This window comes from Ranitomeya variabilis, chromosome 3 (genome assembly GCF_051348905.1).
Source record: "Ranitomeya variabilis isolate aRanVar5 chromosome 3, aRanVar5.hap1, whole genome shotgun sequence".
NCBI classification, from domain to species: domain Eukaryota; kingdom Metazoa; phylum Chordata; class Amphibia; order Anura; family Dendrobatidae; genus Ranitomeya; species Ranitomeya variabilis.
In genome coordinates this window covers 750,634,044-750,655,864 of record NC_135234.1, presented here as the reverse complement: position 1 = coordinate 750,655,864, position 21,821 = coordinate 750,634,044, and the positions used below count along the sequence as shown (strand labels likewise).

Below are 21,821 nucleotides of genomic sequence, written 5' to 3'. Positions count from 1 at the left end.
TAGACAACCCCTTTAAGTATGAATAAGTGCTTTTTGTTAGAGATGTGTGATAATACCCCGCGTAGATAACTTTAATCATACAGTGCAATACCTCATTTTATCCTGTAGATGGCGCTTGAAGAACCATTTTCTGTTTGGTTTTTGGACTTTTCGTTAATCAATCCTTACTATAAAGTTTATTACGTCCCGAGACTTTTTTTTTATTTCGACGTGTAAATATAAAACTCTTACAGACTGGTGCTCGGCGTCTCGAGAAATGACAAGAGGCGACCTTGCTACGTGGTGTAACATTCCCTACGAGAAATGAGTCATCAGAAGGATTCGTTTCGGGCACCACAACGCGCTTGTTGGATTTTATTTAACAACGGAGCCAAAAGCAACAAAAGAAGATAAAATAATAATAATAATACAAATTAGAACTTAAAGCAAGCAGAACAGCTCGCCATTTTGGAGGAATTCATCTGCGGTTTTACGACGTCCGGCTCCACGGATTGCATTAGGTCGCTTTCGCTGGCGATAATGTGCTTCACCAGACACCGCGAGGCCTCGTCAATGTTTATGTTTTCCTGCAGAAACAAAAACAAAAAAATTAATAAAAAATAAAATAAAATTAAGATATCTTTCCAAATATTGACAGGTTTGAAAAAGAATAATCATTATTAAGGTATTGGAACATAAAATATTAAAAGCACATTCTCAAGAGTAGAGCTGAGGTTGTCATTAAAAGAAATATTTAATGAGGCACTATATAGCAGTAATAGATATGGTATAGCGCTATTTTTTATTCGCAGCACTGTATACTGACACTATTATTATTGGGCACTATACTGCGCTGTGACTTCAGTTTGCATTGTCCTTTTTGCAGTATATGGCACTATTTATTGGACATGGTGTGTCGGTATTGCTTGTATTCTGTCGTTTATTTGCAGTTTGTTACAATATATTTTCCTCTTTTTACAATAAGGTATTGTCGCATTTGGGAGAGCAGGGCAATATTTTTACACACCATATACAGCGGTATTATAAGGCAAAGTATTATAGTATATGTACAGTTATTATTGGGAGCATTATTATTGTAATTGTGTGGTTGTGATAATAGTGGGCACTGTTTTGCACAGTTATTGTTTGGCACTGATACTAGTGGGCACCATATAGAAGTGATTTTAGTGGGCACCGCATAGAAGTGATATTAGTGGGCACCGTATAGACGTGATATTAGTGGGCACCGTATAGAAGTGATGTTACTGGGCACTGTGTAGAAGTGATATTAGTGGGCACCATATAGAAGTGATATTAGTGGGCACCGTATAGACGTGATATTAGTGGGCACCGTATGGAAGGGATATTAGTGGGCGCCATATGGAAGTGATATTAGTTGGCACTGTATAAAAGTCATATTAGTGGGCACCGTATAGAAGTGATATTAGTGAGTACTGCATTGCGTAGTTATTGTTGGCCACTGCTTGGCAATGATATTATTGGGCACCATATAGAAGTAATATTAGTGGGCACCGTATAAAAGTCATATTAGTGGCCACCGTATAGAAGTGATATTAGTGGGCACCGTATAGAAGTGATATTAGTGGGCACCGTATGGAAGGGATATTAGTGAGTAATGTATTGTGTAGTTTTATTGTTGGGCACTGCTTGGCAGTGACATTAGTGGGCACCGTATAGAAGTGATATTAGTGGGCACCGTATAGAAGTGATATTAGTGGGCACCGTATGGAAGGGATATTAGTGAGTAATGTATTGTGTAGTTTTATTGTTGGGCACTGCTTGGCAGTGACATTAGTGGGCACCGTATAGAAGTGATATTAGTGGGCACCGTATAGAAGTGATATTAGTGGGCACCGTATAGAAGTGATATTAGTGGGCACCGTATGGAAGGGATATTAGTGAGTAATGTATTGTGTAGTTTTATTGTTGGGCACTGCTTGGCAGTGACATTAGTGGGCACCGTATAGAAGTGATATTAGTGGGCACCGTATGGAAGGGATATTAGTGGGCGCCATATGGAAGTGATATTAGTTGGCACTGTATAAAAGTCATATTAGTGGGCACCGTATAGAAGTGATATTAGTGAGTACTGCATTGCGTAGTTATTGTTGGCCACTGCTTGGCAATGATATTATTGGGCACCATATAGAAGTAATATTAGTGGGCACCGTATAAAAGTCATATTAGTGGCCACCGTATAGAAGTGATATTAGTGGGCACCGTATAGAAGTGATATTAGTGGGCACCGTATGGAAGGGACATTAGTGAGTAATGTATTGTGTAGTTTTATTGTTGGGCACTGCTTGGCAGTGACATTAGTGGGCACCGTATAGAAGTGATATTAGTGGGCACCGTATAGAAGTGATATTAGTGGGCACCGTATGGAAGGGATATTAGTGAGTAATGTATTGTGTAGTTTTATTGTTGGGCACTGCTTGGCAGTGACATTAGTGGGCACCGTATAGAAGTGATATTAGTGGGCACCGTATAGAAGTGATATTAGTGGGCACCGTATAGAAGTGATATTAGTGGGCACTGTATGGAAGGGATATTAGTGAGTAATGTATTGCGTAGTTTTATTGTTGGGCACTGCTTGGCAGTGACATTAGTGGGCACCGTATAGAAGTGATATTAGTGGGCACCGTATAGAAGTGATATTAGTGAGCAGTGAGCACTGTATATAAGTGATATTCGTGGGCACCATATAGAAGAGACATTAGTGGGCACCGTATAGAAGTGATATTAGTGGGCATCGTATAAAAGTGATATTAGTGGGCACCGTATGGAAGGGATATTAGTGAGTAATGTATTGCGTAGTTTTATTGTGGGGCACTGCTTGGCAGTGACATTAGTGGGCACCGTATAGAAGTGACATTAGTGGGCACCGTATAGAAGTGATATTAGTGAGCAGTGAGCACTGTATATAAGTGATATTCGTGGGCACCATATAGAAGAGACATTAGTGGGCATCGTATAGAAGTGATATTAGTGGGCACCGTATAGAAGTGATATTAGAGTCCACTTTGGGAACAGATATTTCGTTTCTGTCCTTTACAAGAATCATAATACCTGTTCTGAAATACAGATGACACCTAGCAGAGCTGTTTTTGCAAATGACGCGGAGCTGAATGGATCAGTTGGAGTTTGTAATTTGCCAAAACTCATCAACGTTAACTACAGTACAGACCAAAAGTTTGGACACACCTTCTCCTTTAAAGATTTTTCTGTATTTTCATGACTATGAAAATTGCACATTCACACTGAAGGCATCAAAACTATGAATTAACACATGTGGAATTATATACTTAACAAAAAAGTGTGAAACAACTGAAAATATATCTTATATTGTAGGTTCTTCAAAGTAGCCACCTTTTGCTTTGATGACTGCTTTGCACACTCTTGGCATTCTCTTGATGAGCTTTAAGAGGTAGTCACCGGGAATGGTTTTCACTTCACAGGTGTGCCCTGTCAGGTTTAATAAGTGGGATTTATTGCCTTATAAATGGGGTTGGGACCATCAGTTGTGTTGTGCAGAAGTCTGGTGGATACACAGCTGATAGTCCTACTGAATAGACTGTTAGAATTTGTATTATGGCAAGAAAAAAGCAGCTAAGTAAAGAAAAACGAGTGGCCATCATTACTTTAAGAAATGAAGGTCAGTCAGTCCGAAAAATTGGGAAAACTTTGAAAGTGTCCTCAAGTGTAGTTGCAAAAACCATCAAGAGCTACAAAGAAACTGGCTCACATGAGGACTGCCCCAGGAAAGGAAGACCAAGAGTCACCTCTGCTTCTGAGGATAAGTTTATCCGAGTCACCAGCCTCAAAAATTGCAGGTTAACAGCAGCTCAGATTAGAGACCAGGTCAATGCCACACAGAGTTCTAGCAGCAGACACATCTCTACAACAACTGTTAAGAGGAAACTTTGTGCAGCAGGCCTTCATGGTAAAATAGCTGCTAGGAAACCACTGCTAAGGACAGGCAACAAGCAGAAGAGACTTGTTTGGGCTAAAGAACACAAGGAATGGACATTAGACCAGTGGAAATCTGTGCTTTGCTCTGAGGAGTCCAAATTTGAGATCTTTGGTTCCAACCACCGAGTCTTTGTGCGACGCAGAAAAGGTGAAAGGATGGACTCTACATGCCTGGTTCCCACCGTGAAGCATGGAGGAGGAGGTGTGATGGTGTGGGGGTGCTTTGCTGGTGACACTGTTGGGGATTTAATCAAAATTGAAGGTATACTGAACCAGCATGGCTACCACAGCATCTTGCAGCGGCATGCTATTCCATCCGGTTTGCGTTTAGTTGGACCATCATTTATTTTTCAACAGGACAATGACCCCAAACACACCTCCAGGCTGTGTAAGGGCTATTTGACCAAGAAGGAGAGTGATGGGGTGCTACGCCAGATGACCTGGCCTCCACAGTAACCAGACCTGAACCCAATCGAGATGGGTGAGCTGGACCGCAGAGTGAAAGCAAATGGGCCAAAAAGTGTCAAGCATCTCTGGGAACTCCTTCAAGATTGTTGGAAGACCATTCCCGGTGACTGTATCTTGAAGCTCATCAAGAGAATGCCAAGAGGGTGCAAAGCAGTCATCAAAGCAAAAGGTGGCTACTTTGAAGAACCTAGAATATAAGACATATTTTCAGTTGTTTCACACTTGTTTGTTAAGTATATAATTCCACATATGTTAATTCATAGTTTTGATGCCTTCAGTGTGAATGTACAATTTTCATAGTCATGAAAATACAGAAAAATCTTTAAATGAGAAGGTGTGTCCAAACTTTTGGTCTGTCCTGTAGGTTTGCATGCAAATTTATTACATCATCTATGGCTTTATATAGGACTGCATCTAACCATAATACATGATGCAAGATAAATTCAACTGAATATAGCCAATGTCCTGGGCTCCATGAACATCACAGGAGGCACTCTGAGGCCGAGTTCCCAGATTCCACAGCTCTATAACATATCACTTTCAGAGCTCTGTGAAAATCGAATTAATGCAACGAGCCAATCAGAAGCCGGTGCTTCACAACGTGTTACATGGCTAACGGGAGATTAGGAATGCGCAGCTGAAAATAGTTCTGGCTCCCGAAATATCACAAGGGTTTAGGTAGACCTCAGAGATTAGCGTGGGGATGTCTATGTTCCCGGTGCGAGGTCCCTGATCTGGTGCAGGTGTTCGGCATGAGCCGATGTGGCCTCCTGTCTTCTGCAATCATCTACATCTCATGTATCTTCTGCTCTAGTCACATCTAAAGCTGCATTCAGAATTATACGAGATGTTTCTGGAAATCTATTCGAATCGATGGGCTGCATTTTGCTTTGTTGCATTGTAGGAGATGCGGCTCCTGTCGATATTACACTGTATACGTTATATACAGTTTATATCTCCCACAATGCATCACAACATTGCATTTCCTGTGCAGGTGCAGCGCCCCAGAGACCAGGTCGTTGCAGTAACGTCGCTCCGCCACTAAGGGGAGTGATGTTACGTCTGATTGCACTAAAGGAGTTCACCTGACCAGGTATCACAGTCACACATTACACTTCACACTCCGGCCTCCATGGGGAGAAAAGGGTTCTATGTATTAGGCCACTCCTCACACTTGGGTAAAACTGGGGGCTGGATAGAAAGTTAGAGAGAAGCTGACTGGGTTTTGCCCAGGTAACATCTAGTGAGAGGAGAGCGTTACTTGGGAAGATCCAGGGGGGTCCCTGTCAGGGGTGGGATCTTGGCAGAGGCCTAGCGAAAAGGACAGATCGTTACGGAGCCGCACCTGCACTTCATTGCGGTGGCATCTTAAGAAAGGACACGAAGCAAAGCATATTGTGGAGAAGTGAGAATCGAGATCACAGCACAAAGGCGATAGAACCAGTAGGAGTCGTGCCCCGAGATCGGCAACATCCTACTGAGGCGCGTAGCCGGTGGCCGGAACGCCGAGGAAGTAATAGGCTCTACGCATTACTTCAAACCAATGGCAGGGCAGTTAATTATAGGTTGGCTGTCTCACCTAATTCACCTAATGAAGACAACGGAGGCAATTGTGGGAGAGGGGCGACTCTAGGGTCCCTATGAAATAACTCCAGGCCTACCCCGTCATACGGGTGCGTCCTATCCATATCATCTGGGGGACGGAGATAAAGAACAGAAACATACACGACAGTTGTGAGGACTATCCCGTGGTGCTCAGCAGGGAAGTACTACAACACCCAGGCGCTAGTAGGTAGGCACAGATTTCCACCTGCAAAGGGAACTCTGGATGTGCCTTTGGACCGGCCGGTCTCAGCCAGCCCTGTTAGCAGTGCTCTGGATTGTGGATGCCGAAGCCTTCAGTAAAGAGGTAAAGATACTGCAAGCCTGTGTCCTCGTTATTCATCGCACCACACACCACCACCTTTAATTGGACGCCCCTTAGCAGGATGACGGACCGGGTCAGGCCACCGTGACAACCCCAAGACCGAGACCGAGAGGCCCGGTACCGAGTACCCCGCGGCCCTGCATCTGGGGGCGCTCCACAGGCATTTCTTGTTAACCTACAGGCAGTAGAAGAGGAGGGAGGATCACATGACTACAGTATCAGCCTACTAAGGGTCTGTTTGTAGTCTGTAACCATGGAGACACTTTGATCTGCCTAGGAGCTGTATAGACAAAACAGTAGGAGATTTTAACCTACTGCCAAATGTGTATTTAGTGTACCAGAGGATACTCGGGTATCTGCTACGGCCAGTGACATATCGTGAAGCTGATTTATGCCACTGTAAACTATTCAGCACGGCCCACAAATATCATTGGTCTTTAGTTTTATTTTAGACTACATAGCTCGGGGGCAACACAACCCCTGCATCCATTATTGTCATGCCCCTGATTATCAGGCTCCTCAGGGGAGGGTCCAGCCCTAAGCAGTAATCTCTCCTTTCCTATTGGGCAGAGAGAACAGCTAAATTATAAGTATTGGGGTCATCGAATGTGAAAAGTAGCAGAATGAACACCATAATAGGGGAAACATTATGATTTTTTTATTTTTAAAAATGTTGTAAAATTTCTTACTCCACTCCAGTCCCCCTCACTGGTGTATTTTTGAGTATGCCAAATTTTTGGCGCAAATTGTGCAACTTTTTGGTGTTGAAGTGTGACTTTAAAGCAGGAAAAAAAAAGTTAATTTACGACTTTTTACAAATTGATGAATCGAGGGCGCCATTTTGATGAATTTGGCACCAAAAATGGAAACTAATAACAAATAAGCTAAATAGGAAAGTGACTTTAAAAAATATATAAACGATGAATTGGGGCTGTAATAATGAGGGGAATTAGATCACATGGTAATTATTCCATTTTGCTAGGACAATCCCTTCATCTGAGCTGAAAAGGGTCGAGATTTATGAAAATCGAGCCTCGATGTGACAGCTTTTGGCTCATTCTTGGGCTTTAAACTTACACCTTTGGGAGTTCTGTGCCATCTGTTGAACCAGAAATACTTCCGTCACCTCGTTACATGGAACAATAGCGAGGATTTTTATAGCAACCATTGTTTTCCGGCTCTTTCTTCTCATGAATCCCGCTCGCTGGTAAATAACTGCTGTAATTCATGGCTAAATTTACAGTACATTGTAATCAGAGCGGCTGAATGTGAAATCAATAGCCCCGAGCTTCATAAACGCTGGGCCTATTTATTGGTAGACTACTGCGAGCAGAAACATGACAACCGGCTCCACGGACGAGAGGCTGCGAATAAAGGACGCTAATACTAGTCCAATGCTGGAATGTAAGAGGGGGCGTTATTGTATAGCACATGTAGTCACTCTAAGGGACTGCAGACTTGTGAAACCTCAAAGCGCACAGTGCATGCTGTCAGGATTCTCCTGTGCTGGCGGGAGTGTGACCATAAGTATGGGCTTTGCATACATCTGGTCACATGCCAACTAGATGTGCACGACTTGAGCGAGACCGGACACGTCTAGTCGTAATGAGGCAATCACATACTTGCGCTCCCGGAGTGAAGAGTCATATAGAGGAGCATTGCTTGACTTTTATGTCTCCTTACATCGACTTGACACTCACTGCAAGAAGAAACTTTGTCCCTTACACCCCCCCCGTCAGAGAACTCTCACCCAGCCAACCTGATCAGGAACACGTGTCTGCACATGGAGTTTCTAGTTTGGCTTCTTATCCTAAGACAAGTGAGAAGGATCTTTAAGGGGTCAATGTTGACTTTTAAGATTGCTACTTTTATTAGGTGGCACTGGAGTACCTGTCCTCTTCCTCTCTGAAGAGGCTACTTGCATACCTACTCTTTAAAAAAAAAAAAGATTGTTGACAAATCTCTCCCGTGAGGAGAAGAGTGCTTTCACACTGTGTTTTGGCACCTGTTCATTGGTCGCGCCAGAGCTTGTTTCCTAACTCCCCACAAAAAAGGATTCGGACTTATGCACCGATGGGGCCAAAGACTATAATGGTGCCGGCAGAGTGAACGTGTGTGCTGTTGTGTATGATTTTCGGGTGTGTGCACCTACAGGAAACAGACACCCATAAGCCTAACTACCTGCCTGTTGTGCTCGGTGCCGACCTTTGCCTGCACAGACTAGTAACAGACCGCTCCTTCCGACAATTCTGCGGCTTACGCTGACGTAACGTCGAAAGAGCAGCGGCTTCTCTTCTGTTCTCCTCTGTCGACTAGGCTTGACTGCCGATTCTATGTGCTGATTGATAGTTGGCTCCCCGCTGCCTAACAGCGGGGAGTGGAAGGTCAATCAGCGTGATGTCGACAGACAAGGCCGTCGACAGAGCAAAAGTACTTGATTTTTGTGGGACGAGTTGTACTTTTGAATGACACCATTTATTTTATCATATGGTGTATTGGAAAATGGGGAAAAAAATTCCAAATGGGGTGAAATTGCAAAAAAAGTGCAATTCCACAATTGTTTTTTTTTTTACATTTATTTATCATGTTCACTATATAATAAAACTGACCCGTCGTTATGATTCTCCAGGTCAGTTTGAGTTTGCAGATACCAAACGTGGAGAATTTATTTTTTTATTTAAGCGGTGAAAAAAAAAAATCTGAAATTTGTATGATAATAAAGTTTGCCCTTGTTGCCATTTTCCGAGACCCATAGTGTCTCCACTTTTCAGTATCTGGGGCTGGGTGAGGGCTTATGTTTTGCGCCTCCAGCTGATGTTTTTATTGATCCCATTTTGGTGTAGATATGATCTTTTGATCGCCTGTTATTGCATTTTATTGCAATATAGTGGTGACCAAAATATCGTAATTTTGGCATTTGATCTTTTTCTCGTTACTCAGTTTACTGATCGGATTAAATTACTTTATATTTTGATAGATGGGACATTTCTGAATGCAGCAATACCAAATGTGTAATTTTTTATCTTTTATTTTCAATGGGGCAAAATGTGATTGTTTTTTTGTTTTGTTTTTTCCATATTTTTTAAAACTTTTTTTCTTCACTTTTTACTGCTTTTAATAGTCCCCTTAGGGGACTTGAAGCTGCGATTGTCCCATCGCCTGTGCTACACATAGCAGGGCTTCAGCACTATTATATATAGCAGAAATCCCGATCCCTTATGAACGCCGGCCACAAGCCAGCGTTCACAGGAGTATCATAATGACAGCCACGGGGGTCTTCTGCAGAGCCACAGCTGTCATGATAACCCATCGGTGCCCCACGATCATGTGACGGGGTGCTGGAATGATGTTATATCCCGTTATCAGAGATAAGCAGCGAGATTTAACTGGTTAACAGCCGAAGGTGGATCTCTGATCCACCGATGGCTGTTAAAGGCACATGATAGCTGATTAAATCAGCCATCATGTGCACTATAGAAATGCTACATTAAAAAATATTTTATATTTTTTATTTTATATGTCTACTTAGGAGAAAACATTTATAAAAAATACATTTGTTTTGTCTCGTAGGTAGGCAGGTAAAGCCTCGAAAATGCAAATTTGACAGATGTCAATTTTTTTGTCAATTTGCTTAATTAATCCCTCGTTGATATTGTTTAAAGTGTTTCATCTTTTTAAGTTTTTTTATGAACTTTATTCATTTTTTAGTCTCGTGATCTAAGCAATGTGTATAGGAGCAAAAGCATAAAATCAGCACGCTCTCCAGCGTATGAAAAAGTGTATTATACACCCCATGGAGAATCGTTCGATGCTCAAGATCCATCTGACAAGGAGACATTTGTGCTAATTTTATGTTTTTGTTGTGCATGATCTATAAGCAGAACCTTTAACACGGAGCCCTCCTCCCCGATTCTGAGCGGAGCTGGTAATTGACTATTCCAGTTACTGGCGCTGAACTAATTGATGCCTAAAAATATGTTTGGAACTTTGTTAATACTAAATTAATTCAACCATGGTAACTAAAATAGTAAATTGGGCGGAAAATTTGGGACAAAGCAATTTTGGATGCAGTGAAAGGGGTCAGGGTAAGAGGGTGAAAAAGTTTCTGCTCATCAGAAATCAGTACGACGGATAAAATAAAAGCTCAAAAATTCAGGACGGATCCATATTTGTCATAGTTTACTTAATTTTTTATTTTTTTTTTAAATTATTATATCTATAGTTGCAAGAAAAAGTAAGTGAACCCCTGGGAATGACCTATATTTTTGCATTGATTACTAAACTATGAACAAACAATCGAACTAAACTACTGTTGTATGGTTCTTGTCTTCTATTGAGTCAAAATCCAAAGAACATGGAGAAAAAGTAAGTGAACCTGTGTTCATTGTTGTCATTTCTAGGGAAAATAGCAATGCTTGTCTTAAAGGGAATCTGTCAGTAGGATCAACCCTCCTAAGCCGTCTATATCGGTATGAAGGTCATAAAAAGCTGAATAAAACGATACCTTAATATCTGTGATCCGATGTCTTATTCCAGAGAAATTCAAGTGTTTCTTAATATGTAATAATATGTAAATGAGCTGTTAAGATCTATGGGCCGGACATAGATCTCTCTGAGACTCCTCCTCCAGAGCTTATTTTAAATGAAAAGGGGAGTTACCAGTGTGAGACATGTTATAACTGACAGTTCTTTCTCCTGATCTACAGTTGTGCTCAAAAGTTTACATACCCCGGCAGAATTTTTGATTTCTTGGCCTTTTTTCAGAGAATATGAATGACAACACCAAATCTTTTTCTCCACTCATGGTTAGTGGTTGGGTGAAGCCATTGATTGTCAAACTACTGTGTTTTCTCTTGTTAAATCATAATGACCTTGGATGTTTTGGGTTGTCATTATGATGGGATCCAGGAGGATGATGGGATCCAGCATGGGGGTCATTATTCAATGAATGGGCCCATCATTATAACATAAAGGGGCCCAGGATGGAGGTCATTTTACAAGTCTGGGGTCAAGGATGGGGTTATTATATGAGAAAGGGGTCCAGAATGGGTGTTATTGTACCAGAATTGGGTCCAGGATGGCGGTCTTTATACCAGTATGGAATTCTGGAAGGGGGATCATTATACAAGGAAGAAACCCAGATAGGGGTCATTATATAAGAATGGGGTCCAGAATTGGGGTCATTATACCAGAATGGGGGTCTACGATTGGGGTCATTATCAGTGGCTCAGGATGGGAGTCATTATACCAGTATGCAATCCTGGCATTCTACCAGGAAAGGGGCCCAGGATGGGGTTCGTTATACCAAAAAGAGGTTCAGAACAGGATGGGGATCATTAAACCAGGAAAGGGGTCTAGGATGGGGGTCATTTTGCAAAAATGGGGTCCAGGATGGGGGTTGTTATATAAGAATGGTGCCCAGGTTGGGTGACATTATACCAGGATGGGGGACTTTGTTACATAAAGGGGCCCGGGATGGGGGGGCATTATACCAGGAAGGGGTCCAGAATGGGTGACATTACACCCGGATGTGGGACTTTGTTACATAAAGAGGCCCAGGATGAGGGGCATTATTACATGAAAGGGCCCAGGACAGATATAGGATCTAGAACGTTACAAAGACCCTTACATCTGACCAACATGGAGGTGGGGGCTCAGATTCAAATTTTTCACTTGGGCCCATGGGACTCTAGTTACACCACTTTGGTTAAGGACCTTCCAAAACAAATACACCAGGGGTCATTAGGCGGTTATTTAAAGCAGCACTACAGGGTTTTATTTTGGCACTGGAAAACCTCCTTAAACTTTAACTTTTGCTCTAATTGATCAAGGGTTTGTGGGAACCTCTGAATGGCCAGCCTGGCCTTTGCTTATAACCCATGTATATGGGGCTCTTCTAGGAGAGGACCACCCCCACTAGCAGACCAGCCCCCAAATTAAAACAGCTATGGAAAGTGGTCAATTCTGCAAATTCTGTTTGGTGCACGGAATGATACAACGACTTAGACGATGGACGCAGCTGTTGCCTCCTGTAATTTTATGAAGCCCCTTATCGAAGGCACGTACCTTTGCTGAAGTTTCGAACCATCCGACAAAGCCGTGCTCCTTGCAGAACTGGTCCATTTTGCTGCAGTTGTTTTTAAAGCCATCTTTGCCCTGGTCACACTTGTTGGCTAGCAGAACCGCAGAAACTGGCAAGCCATTAGAGAGAGTCAATTTTGAGTCTAAATCCTCTTTCCACTTTGTTACAGCCTCAAAGGTCGCCGGCCTCGTAACATCGAAGACGATAAACGCCCCTACGGCTTCTCTGTAGTAGACCCTGGTCATGTTCCCAAATCGCTCTTGGCCTGGGGATGAAAGCTGATGTTAAATACGAAAGCGGGATAATACCTTACTGACATCCTCTGTGCTGCTGTTAACACTTTAACTCTTGTTACAATTGCAGCCAAATACATCAGCAATTTAAACCTCTGCTCACTCCTGATAGTTTGCTACAATTTGTCAGTGTAGGAAGAATGCATCAGACTGTAGGATCACGGGGCAGGGATGCAGTATACAGCATTGGGGATGGAGACACAAAAGAAGAGAGAAACCCCCATGATCCTGGGATATCACAGAAGGCAGGAGGTGAATTCCGGAGAACTCAAATACTCAGTGTAGAAGAGCTCTAGAGTCACTGTTGTCATCATCTAAGGCTGTCACTGATATGATGGCACTGTGCCTGTCACTGATATGATGGCACTGTGGTTATCACTGGTATGATGGCACTGTGGCTGTCACTAATATGAAGGCACTGTGGCTGTCACTGATATGATGTGTAGTGCCGCGGTAGCACACTTACGCAGTGATGAGGCAGTGACCCAGCACAGTTCCAAACAAAAAGTCTCTTTAATACGTTTACTTCACAGCATTAAATGTCCAACTCACAGCTCTACATAATAAATGATATCCTCTGGTTTGCAGTGGGGAACCATATCCTCCAGATTACAGTCCCTAAATATGCCGTTCCCCCTCTGATCAGTTGATGTGGGCGACTGTACCGCTGCAAACTCCACTCTGATACTGACACACCCAAACGCTTTACTCAGGGATTTTTAAAGGGAATCTGTCACCCCATTTTGTGGCCACTGCCATCAGGGGCTTAGCTACAGCATTCTGTAATGCTGTAGATAAGCCCCCTGATGTAACCTGAAATATAAGAAAAACAAGGTAGATTATACTCAACCAGGGGCGGTCCCGCTGCGGTCCGGTCCGATGGGCGTCACGGTCTGGGTCCAGCGCCTCCCATCTTCATGCGATGACGTCATCTTCCTTGCTTCCTGTCGTGGCTCCTGCGCAGGCGCACTTTGTCTGTCCTGTTGAGGGCAGCATAAAGTACTGCAGTGCGCAGGTGCCGGGCCTCTCTGACCTTTCCTGGCGCCTGCGCACTACAGAACTTTCCTCAGCCCTCAACAGGGCAGATAAAGTACGCCTGCGCAGGAGCCGCAACAGGAAGCAAGGAAGAGGACGTCATCACATGAAGATGGGAGGTTCCAGACCTGAACTGTAACGCCCATCAGACCGGACTGCCCCCACAGGTGAGTATAATCTAAATTGTTTTTCTTATCTTTCAGTTTACATCGGGGCTTATCTACAGCATTACATAATGCTGTAGATAAGCCCCTGATGGCGGTGGTCGCAGCTTATATAAAAAATTAGTTGACAGATTCCCTTTAAACTACAATCTGTAGCCTTAGGCCACCTGTAAGACTCGGCCTGGAGGAATCGGACCTGCCCCACTTCCTTCCTTGAAAAATCGGAGGAGGCAGGAGTATTTTAGGGATAAAAGTAGTAAATTTTATTACAAAACCAAGTCAAAATATATTACACACAAAATAAGACTAAAATCGGGTGATGTACTAGATCAATGGCAACACCTCTACCCCACAAGTGCATTATACATATCTTGCAAGTACAAAGGAAGAACCGGCTCCAAAATGTAATCTATCTGTATCAAGACCAAGTGGTCTACATGTGCAAAATCTGCAACTGGAGCCGCACTTACCAAGAGTAGATGGGGAGGTGGCCTAAGATCGCATCCAAGAGCGCCCCAACGCATGTATCGCTATTTAGTCTGCCAGCTTTATCAAGGGGATCTCTTCCTTCCTGTAGTCAGTTTAAAAAATAAAATCCCATACCGGCTTCTCCTGAACAATCCCAAGCCAGATAGTTTGACCAGTTCCACACTTACTTTTATTTTGCCCTGTGACTCACAGGCGTCCTGCTGTGACCACAAGGCACTCCACCAAGTCTAATAGGACTCCGCCCGCATCCTGGGGGGAACACACAGCGACTCAAGCATGTGATACCGGTCACTGCCTCACATATTCCCCCCCTCTGTTCAAACCTGTGGGGTTGAACACTTTGCATCCCACAGGGACGCGTGACAGGGCATCCGTATATCACTATGACACACTCGTCCGACACTGAACTGAAAAACCAAAATAGGGACCGGAACCATCGGTTGACGCAAACCTCCCTCCCCTTTGCATTTCTCCTTCATACCTTATAACCCAACCAACCACCTCCCCATTCTCCATTGCAGACGACACGCCCCCTGTTATGACCTGGTGGTTACGGAGCAGTACTGAGATGACCTGGTGGAAAAAACCAATCACGGACAAGCTCAGAGGAGGTGGCAGCTCCACCGACAGTAATCACTATGATGACCTGGTGATTACGGAGCAGCACTGAAATGACCTAGTGGGTAAAACAAATAATGTACAAGCTCTGAGGAGGTGGTAGCTTTACTGACCGCAATCCCTAATCCTAACACAAACACTAGAAATAGCCATGGAGCGTTCTTATCTCTGCCTAGACGCCTCTTCACAGCCTAAGAACTAACTACCCCTGAAGATGGAAACGGAAAACTATCTCGCCTCAGAGAAACCCCCAAAGGAAAGATAGCCCCCCACAAATATTGACGGTGAGTGGAGAGGGAAATGACAAACTCAGAAATGAAACTAGATTTTAGGATTTTAGCAAAGGAGGCCATTACTATCTAAATAGACAGAGATAGAAAAGGCTACTGTGCGGTCAGTATAAAAACTAAAAAGTCCACGCAGAGTTTACAAAAAATAACCTCCACACCGACTCACGGTGTGGAGGGGCAAATCTGCTACCCCAGAGCTTCCAACTAGCCTGAATAATTCATAATGACAAGCTGGACAAAAAGAGACATAACTTAAACCTGAACAGAAGGTCAACAGCAGGGACACACCCAAGAACTAGCAGAACTTATCTTAAAGGGAACCTGTCACCACGTTTTTGGAAGATGGGATAAAAATAGCGTTAAATAGGGGCAGAGGTGGGCGTTACATTAGTGTGTGTGTTATGCGTTTATTACCCACCTAAGTTGCCGAAATAACTTTGCAAAGTCTCCGTTTTCGCCTGTCAATCAGGCTGGTCAGGTCACATGGGCGTGGTGTCTTCCCCCAGATTTGGCGTAGTTTTCCGTTGGTGGCGTAGTGGTGTGCGCATGCCCAAAGTCCGGAATCCTCTTCCAGGGGATTTAAAATAGCGCGGTGTTCGTTATTGCATTGGTGATCGGTGGGCGCGGCCATCTTCCTTTGGCCGCGCGTGCGCAGAAGCGGCGCTCTGCTGGCCGCGGCTTCAGGAAAATGGCCGCGGGATGCCGCGCGTGCGCAGATGGATATCGCGGCGGCCATTTTCCTGAAGCCGCGGCCAGCAGAGCGCCGCTTCTGCGCACGCGCGGCCAAAGGAAGATGGCCGCGCCCACCGATCACCAATGCAATAACGAACACCGCGCTATTTTAAATCCCCTGGAAGAGGATTCCGGACTTTGGGCATGCGCACACCACTACGCCACCAACGGAAAACTACGCCAAATCTGGGGGAAGACAACGCCCATGCGACCTGACCAGCCTGATTGACAGGCGAAAACGGAGACTTTGCAAAGTTATTTCGGCAACTTAGGTGGGTAATAAACGCATAACACACACACTAATGTAACGCCCACCTCTGCCCCTATTTAACGCTATTTTTATCCCATCTTCCAAAAACGTGGTGACAGGTTCCCTTTAAGCTGAAATGGACTGGCCAACAGAGTACTTCCAGGAGAGGACTGAATCCACAGGAAAAACATTGACAGCTGGCATTGACTACAGACTAGAGCCCAGTTAAATAACAAGACCAGGGAACCGATTACTGAATGTGCAGCGCCCCAGAGTCCTGGTCGTTGCAGTACTGTTGCTCCGCCGCTAAGGGGGGCTATGGTACGTCTGATGGCACTGAAGGAGTTCACCTGACCAGGTATCACAGACACCAATACATTTCACAGTCTGGCCTCCAGGGGGAGCTAAGGGCGCTATGTATTAGGCCACTCCTCACAGTCTGGTAAAACTGGGGGTTGGATAGGAAGTTAGAGAGAAGCTGACTGGGAATCGAACAGGCAACATCCTGTGGCAGAGGGTGTTGCGGGGAGAGACTCAGGGGGGTCCCTGTCAGGGGTGGGATCCTGACAGAGGCCTAGCGAACAGATAGAACGTTACGGGACCGCGCCTGCACGACATTGCGGTGGTACCCCAAGAAAGGACAAGAAGCGAGGTTTATTGTGCTGAGTGAGAAACGAGATCAACGCAACAAGGAGAATCACCAGTAGGAGTCGTGCTGTAAGATGAGGCAACATCCTACTGAGGCGCGTAGCCGGTGGCCGGAACGCCGAGGAAGTATTAGGCTCCAAGCAATACTTCAAACCTACGGCAGGACAGTCAGTTATAGGCGGGCTGTCTCACCCAAATCACCTAAGAAGACATAGGGGGCAACATTTGGAGAGGGGCGACTCTAGGGTCCCGGAAGAACTCCGAGCCTACCCGTCATACGGGTGCGTCCTAGCCATAGCATCTGGGGGACGAAGAAGAACATCATAATCGAGTTGTGAGGGAACACGAGAAACAGACACAACAGTTGTGGGGACTATCCCGTAAGCACAGCAGGGGAGGACCACAACACAAGCGCTAGAAGGTAGGCACAGATTTCCACCTGCAAAGGGAACTCTGGAGGTGCCATCGGACCGGCCGGACTTGCGCAGCTCGGTTAACCGTATTCCGGACTGAGGATCCTGGAACCTTCAGTAAAGAGGAAAAGAGACTGCAACCTGGTGTCCTTGTTATTTACTGCGACCTACGCTGCACCACAACCTCACCACCATTTACACTTTTCATTGGACGCCCCTCAGCAGGGTCACGGACCGGGTCTAGCCACCGTGACAACCCCAGAGCAGAGACTCAGAGGCCCGGTACCGGGTACCCCTCGGCCCTGCGGCAGTGGGGGCGCCGCAAATGCAGCTGCTAAGTTCCACTCGAAACCACCAGAGGGAGCCCAAGAGCAGAACTCCCAAAAATACCATTCATAACCACAGGATGGAGCCCAAGAACGGAATTCACAACAGCCCCCTTCATGACTGACAGTCGATTTGTACTAGTTTCGAGTGGCCCTGTCACTGCTTATTTGGGGTTTACTAACCCCGCAGCTCATCCCGTAACCTAAGTACCTGCCTTCGGGTGTTTGGTACCGTTTCACTCTTCTCGTGCCTTGGTGTCTATGTCATGCTGGATCACCAAAGTCCATCCCAGCAACTCCGGGCACCCCTCCATACCACGTTGCACCCAAACCCGAGCCTCCCATCGCTGCTGATTAGTGAGAGCTCTATCTATTTTTCCCTGACCCTTGGCCACATCTTTGGGCGGTGCCAGAGGGTTCCTCGTGAGTACGACCCTAGTTGACTTCATGACCACACATTCCCGGTTCCTCCGGACTCCCTTTTTACATGCACGTCTTTGCGTTGGACCCTGCAACTGAACTGTCCTGAACTTATCAGGGGACATTTCCAGCTCAGTGTTTGGTGGGGTCTCCTCAACCTCTCCTGCCACAACCTCTAGGGAGAACCTATCGGGGTTACACTATCTCCCTAGGTTGGCGACCCCTATGGCAGGTATCCCTAACTCGGGATCTTCGGTTTCTGCGCCCGGAACACCATTCACCTTGGGAGGGTTGACCCTGGTCTCCCACAGGGACCAGAACAGGGGCAAGTCTCTACCCAACATAGTCCCACATGGGAGCGACTTCACCACTCCCACCACATGTTTAATGTCCCCACACGGTGTGGAAAAATTTACATCCGTGGTCTGGTACTCCCAAATTTCACCATGGACACCCATCACCTCCATTTTTCATCCTCTGGGGTTGTCCCTGGCAACAAGGGACGCACGGACCAAAGTCACTACACTCCCCAAGTCCAGGAGAACCTCTGTTTGGGGCCCGTTCACGCGTACCTGGCACCGCTGGGGTTCGCTGTCAGCAGAGAAAATAGTGGCAGTGCAGACAGGCTGGGCATACATAGACACCCGTCGAGCATACCTGCAGTTCATGGGTTCAGATATCAGGGGACAGTTGACTGCCACATGTCCGGGCCCTCGGCACTGCCAACACTTAATTACTGCAACACGATTACACCTTGGAACTGCTCTAGGGGAAACGAGACCCCTGTCACCCTCACTTCGGGTTACCCCATCATCACGGGCTCGGTCCTTGTTAGCCCTAACAATGGTTTGTGGACCCTTCTCCTGCTCCTTGGCTGGCGAGTCAGCGATGTCAGCCGACGTGGAGCCGACGTCCTGAGTGGCTGTATACCACTCAATCCATTTTACCAGCTGGTCCAGAGTGCCCAGGTCCCCTTGACCCACATGACAATGCATGGCGGCCGGCAGAGCTCTCACCAGCTGGTCGACCACCTCTCTCTACCATCTGTGCCGGGGTTAAAGTCTCAGGCTGGAGCCATTCCTCCACCAACTGCAATAAGTCATTCGCCTGAGACCTGGCAAGACGAGACACTGCAAATGACCACTGGTACACCCTCTGATCGCCCCATACCTTAGGGGACTCTTCTAAACACTGCTGATGCTCCGATTGTTGCTGCTGGTGCGCCTCTTGCTGCTGCTGGAACTGCAGCTGCCACGCCTCTTGCTGCTTATGCTGGAACTGCAGTACATCTTGCTCCTGCTGCTGCCGAAGGAGGACCACTTGTTCCAAAAGCTCCTCCATATTTTCAGCAGTCTTGAGCTCTAGCAATGGCGGCTTTTTCATGGATATGCAGCACGCTTTGGGGTATGCCTCAGTTCACACTGCCCCGCATTCTCCAGCCACCTGTAGTGCCGCGGTAGCACACTTACACAGTGATGAGGCAGTGACCCAGCACTGTTCCAAACAAAAAGTCTCTTTAATGCGTTTACTTCACAGCATTAAATGTCCAACTCACAGCTCTACATAGTAAACGATATCCTCTGGATCGCAGCCGGGAACCACATCCTCCAGATTACAGTTCCTAAATATGCCGGTCCTCCTCTGACCTTTTACCGTGGGCTACTGCACCGCTGTGTACGCTGTGGGTGCCAGGAGTTTGCTCTGCTGAGCTCTACTCTCACACTGATCTGAGCTTTTGCAGAGCCGTCTGCTTTGCTTGCTGCAAACTCCACTCTGATACTGACACACCCAAACCCTTTACTGCAGGGATTTTTAAAATAGAATCTGTGGACTTAGGCCACCTGTAAGACCCGACCTGGAGGAAACGGACAGGCCCCACTTCCTTCCTGCAGTCCGTTTAAAAAATAAAAGCCCATACCGGCTTTTCCTGAACAATTCCAGGCCAGATAGCTTGACCAGGTCCACGCTAACTTTTAGTTTGCCCTGTGACTCACAGGCGTCCTGCTGTGACCACAAGGCACTCCAGCGGGTCTAATAGGGCTCCGTCCGCATCCTGGGGGGAACACACAGCGACACCTACATGTGACACTGCCTCACAGATGGCACTGTGGTTAACACTGATATGATGGCACTATGGCTGTCACTGATATGATGGCACTGTGGTTAACACTGATATGACCGCACTACGGCGGTCACTGATATGATGGCACTATGGTTGTCACTGATATGATGGCACTATGGCTGTCACTGATATGATGGCACTGTGGCTGTCACTGATATGATGGCACTATGGTTGTCACTGATATGATGGCACTATGGTTGTCACTGATATGATGGCACTGTGGCTGTCACTGATATGATGGCACTAGGGCTGTCACTGATATGATGGCACTATGGTTGTCATTGATATGATGGCACTGTGGCTGTCACTGATATGATGGCACTGTGGCTGTCACTGATATGATGGCACTGTGGCTGTCACTGATATGATGGCACTGTGGCTGTCACTGATATGATGGCACTATGGTTGTCACTGATATGATGGCACTGTGGCTGTCACTGATATGATGGCACTGTGGCTGTCACTGATATGATGGCACTGTGGCTGTCACTGATATGATGGCACTGTGGCTGTCACTGATATGATGGCACTGTGGTTGTCACTGATATGATGGCACTGTGGCTGTCACTGATATGATGGCACTGTGGCTGTCACTGATATGATGGCACTGTGGCTGTCACTGATATGATGGCACTATGGTTGTCACTGATATGATGGCACTATGGCTATCACTGATATGATGGCACTGTGGTTGTCACTGATATGATGGAACTGTGGCTGTCACTGATATGATGGCACTGTGGCTGTCACTGATATGATGGCACTATGGCTGCCACTGATATGATGGCACTATGGTTGTCACTGATATGATGGCACTATGGTTGTCACTGATATGATGGCAGTGTGGTTGTCACTGATATGATGGCACTGTGGCTGTCACTGATATGATGGCACTGTGGCTGTCACTGATATGATGGCACTATGGTTGTCACTGATATGATGGCACTATGGCTGTCACTGATATGATGGCACTATGGTTGTCACTGATATGATGGCACTATGGCTGTCACTGATATGATGGCACTGTGGCTGTCACTGATATGATGGCACTGTGGCTGTCACTGATATGATGGCACTGTGGCTGTCACTGATATGATGGCACTGTGGCTGTCACTGATATGATGGCACTGTGGCTGTCACTGATATGATGGCACTGTGGCTGTCACTGATATGATGGCACTGTGGCTGTCACTGATATGATGGCACTGTGGCTTTCACTGATATGATGGCACTATGGCTGCCACTGATATGATGGCACTATGGTTGTCACTGATATGATGGCACTATGGTTGTCACTGATATGATGGCAGTGTGGCTGTCACTGATATGATGGCACTGTGGCTGTCACTGATATGATGGCACTATGGTTGTCACTGATATGATGGCACTGTGGCTGTCACTGATATGATGGCACTGTGGCTGTCACTGATATGATGGCACTGTGGCTGTCACTGATATGATGGCACTGTGGCTGTCACTGATATGATGGCACTGTGGTTGTCACTGATATGATGGCACTGTGGCTGTCACTGATATGATGGCACTGTGGCTGTCACTGATATGATGGCACTG

At 45.8% G+C, this 21,821-nt stretch overlaps 1 protein-coding gene across 1 annotated transcript in view; it reads right to left on the bottom strand.

Moving 5' to 3' along the window:
• Positions 1–320: 320 nt before the first annotated feature.
• The window catches only part of RAB38 (RAB38, member RAS oncogene family), a 50,639-nt gene continuing 29,138 nt past the window's right edge, over positions 321–21,821 (bottom strand). The window contains exons 2-3 of the mRNA XM_077298572.1: positions 12,434–12,714; positions 321–566 (exon numbers count right to left, since the gene is read on the bottom strand). Coding sequence (XP_077154687.1) covers positions 414–566; positions 12,434–12,714 — 434 coding nt within the window. The 3' untranslated portion in view covers positions 321–413. The remainder of the gene's footprint in view (positions 567–12,433; positions 12,715–21,821) is intronic.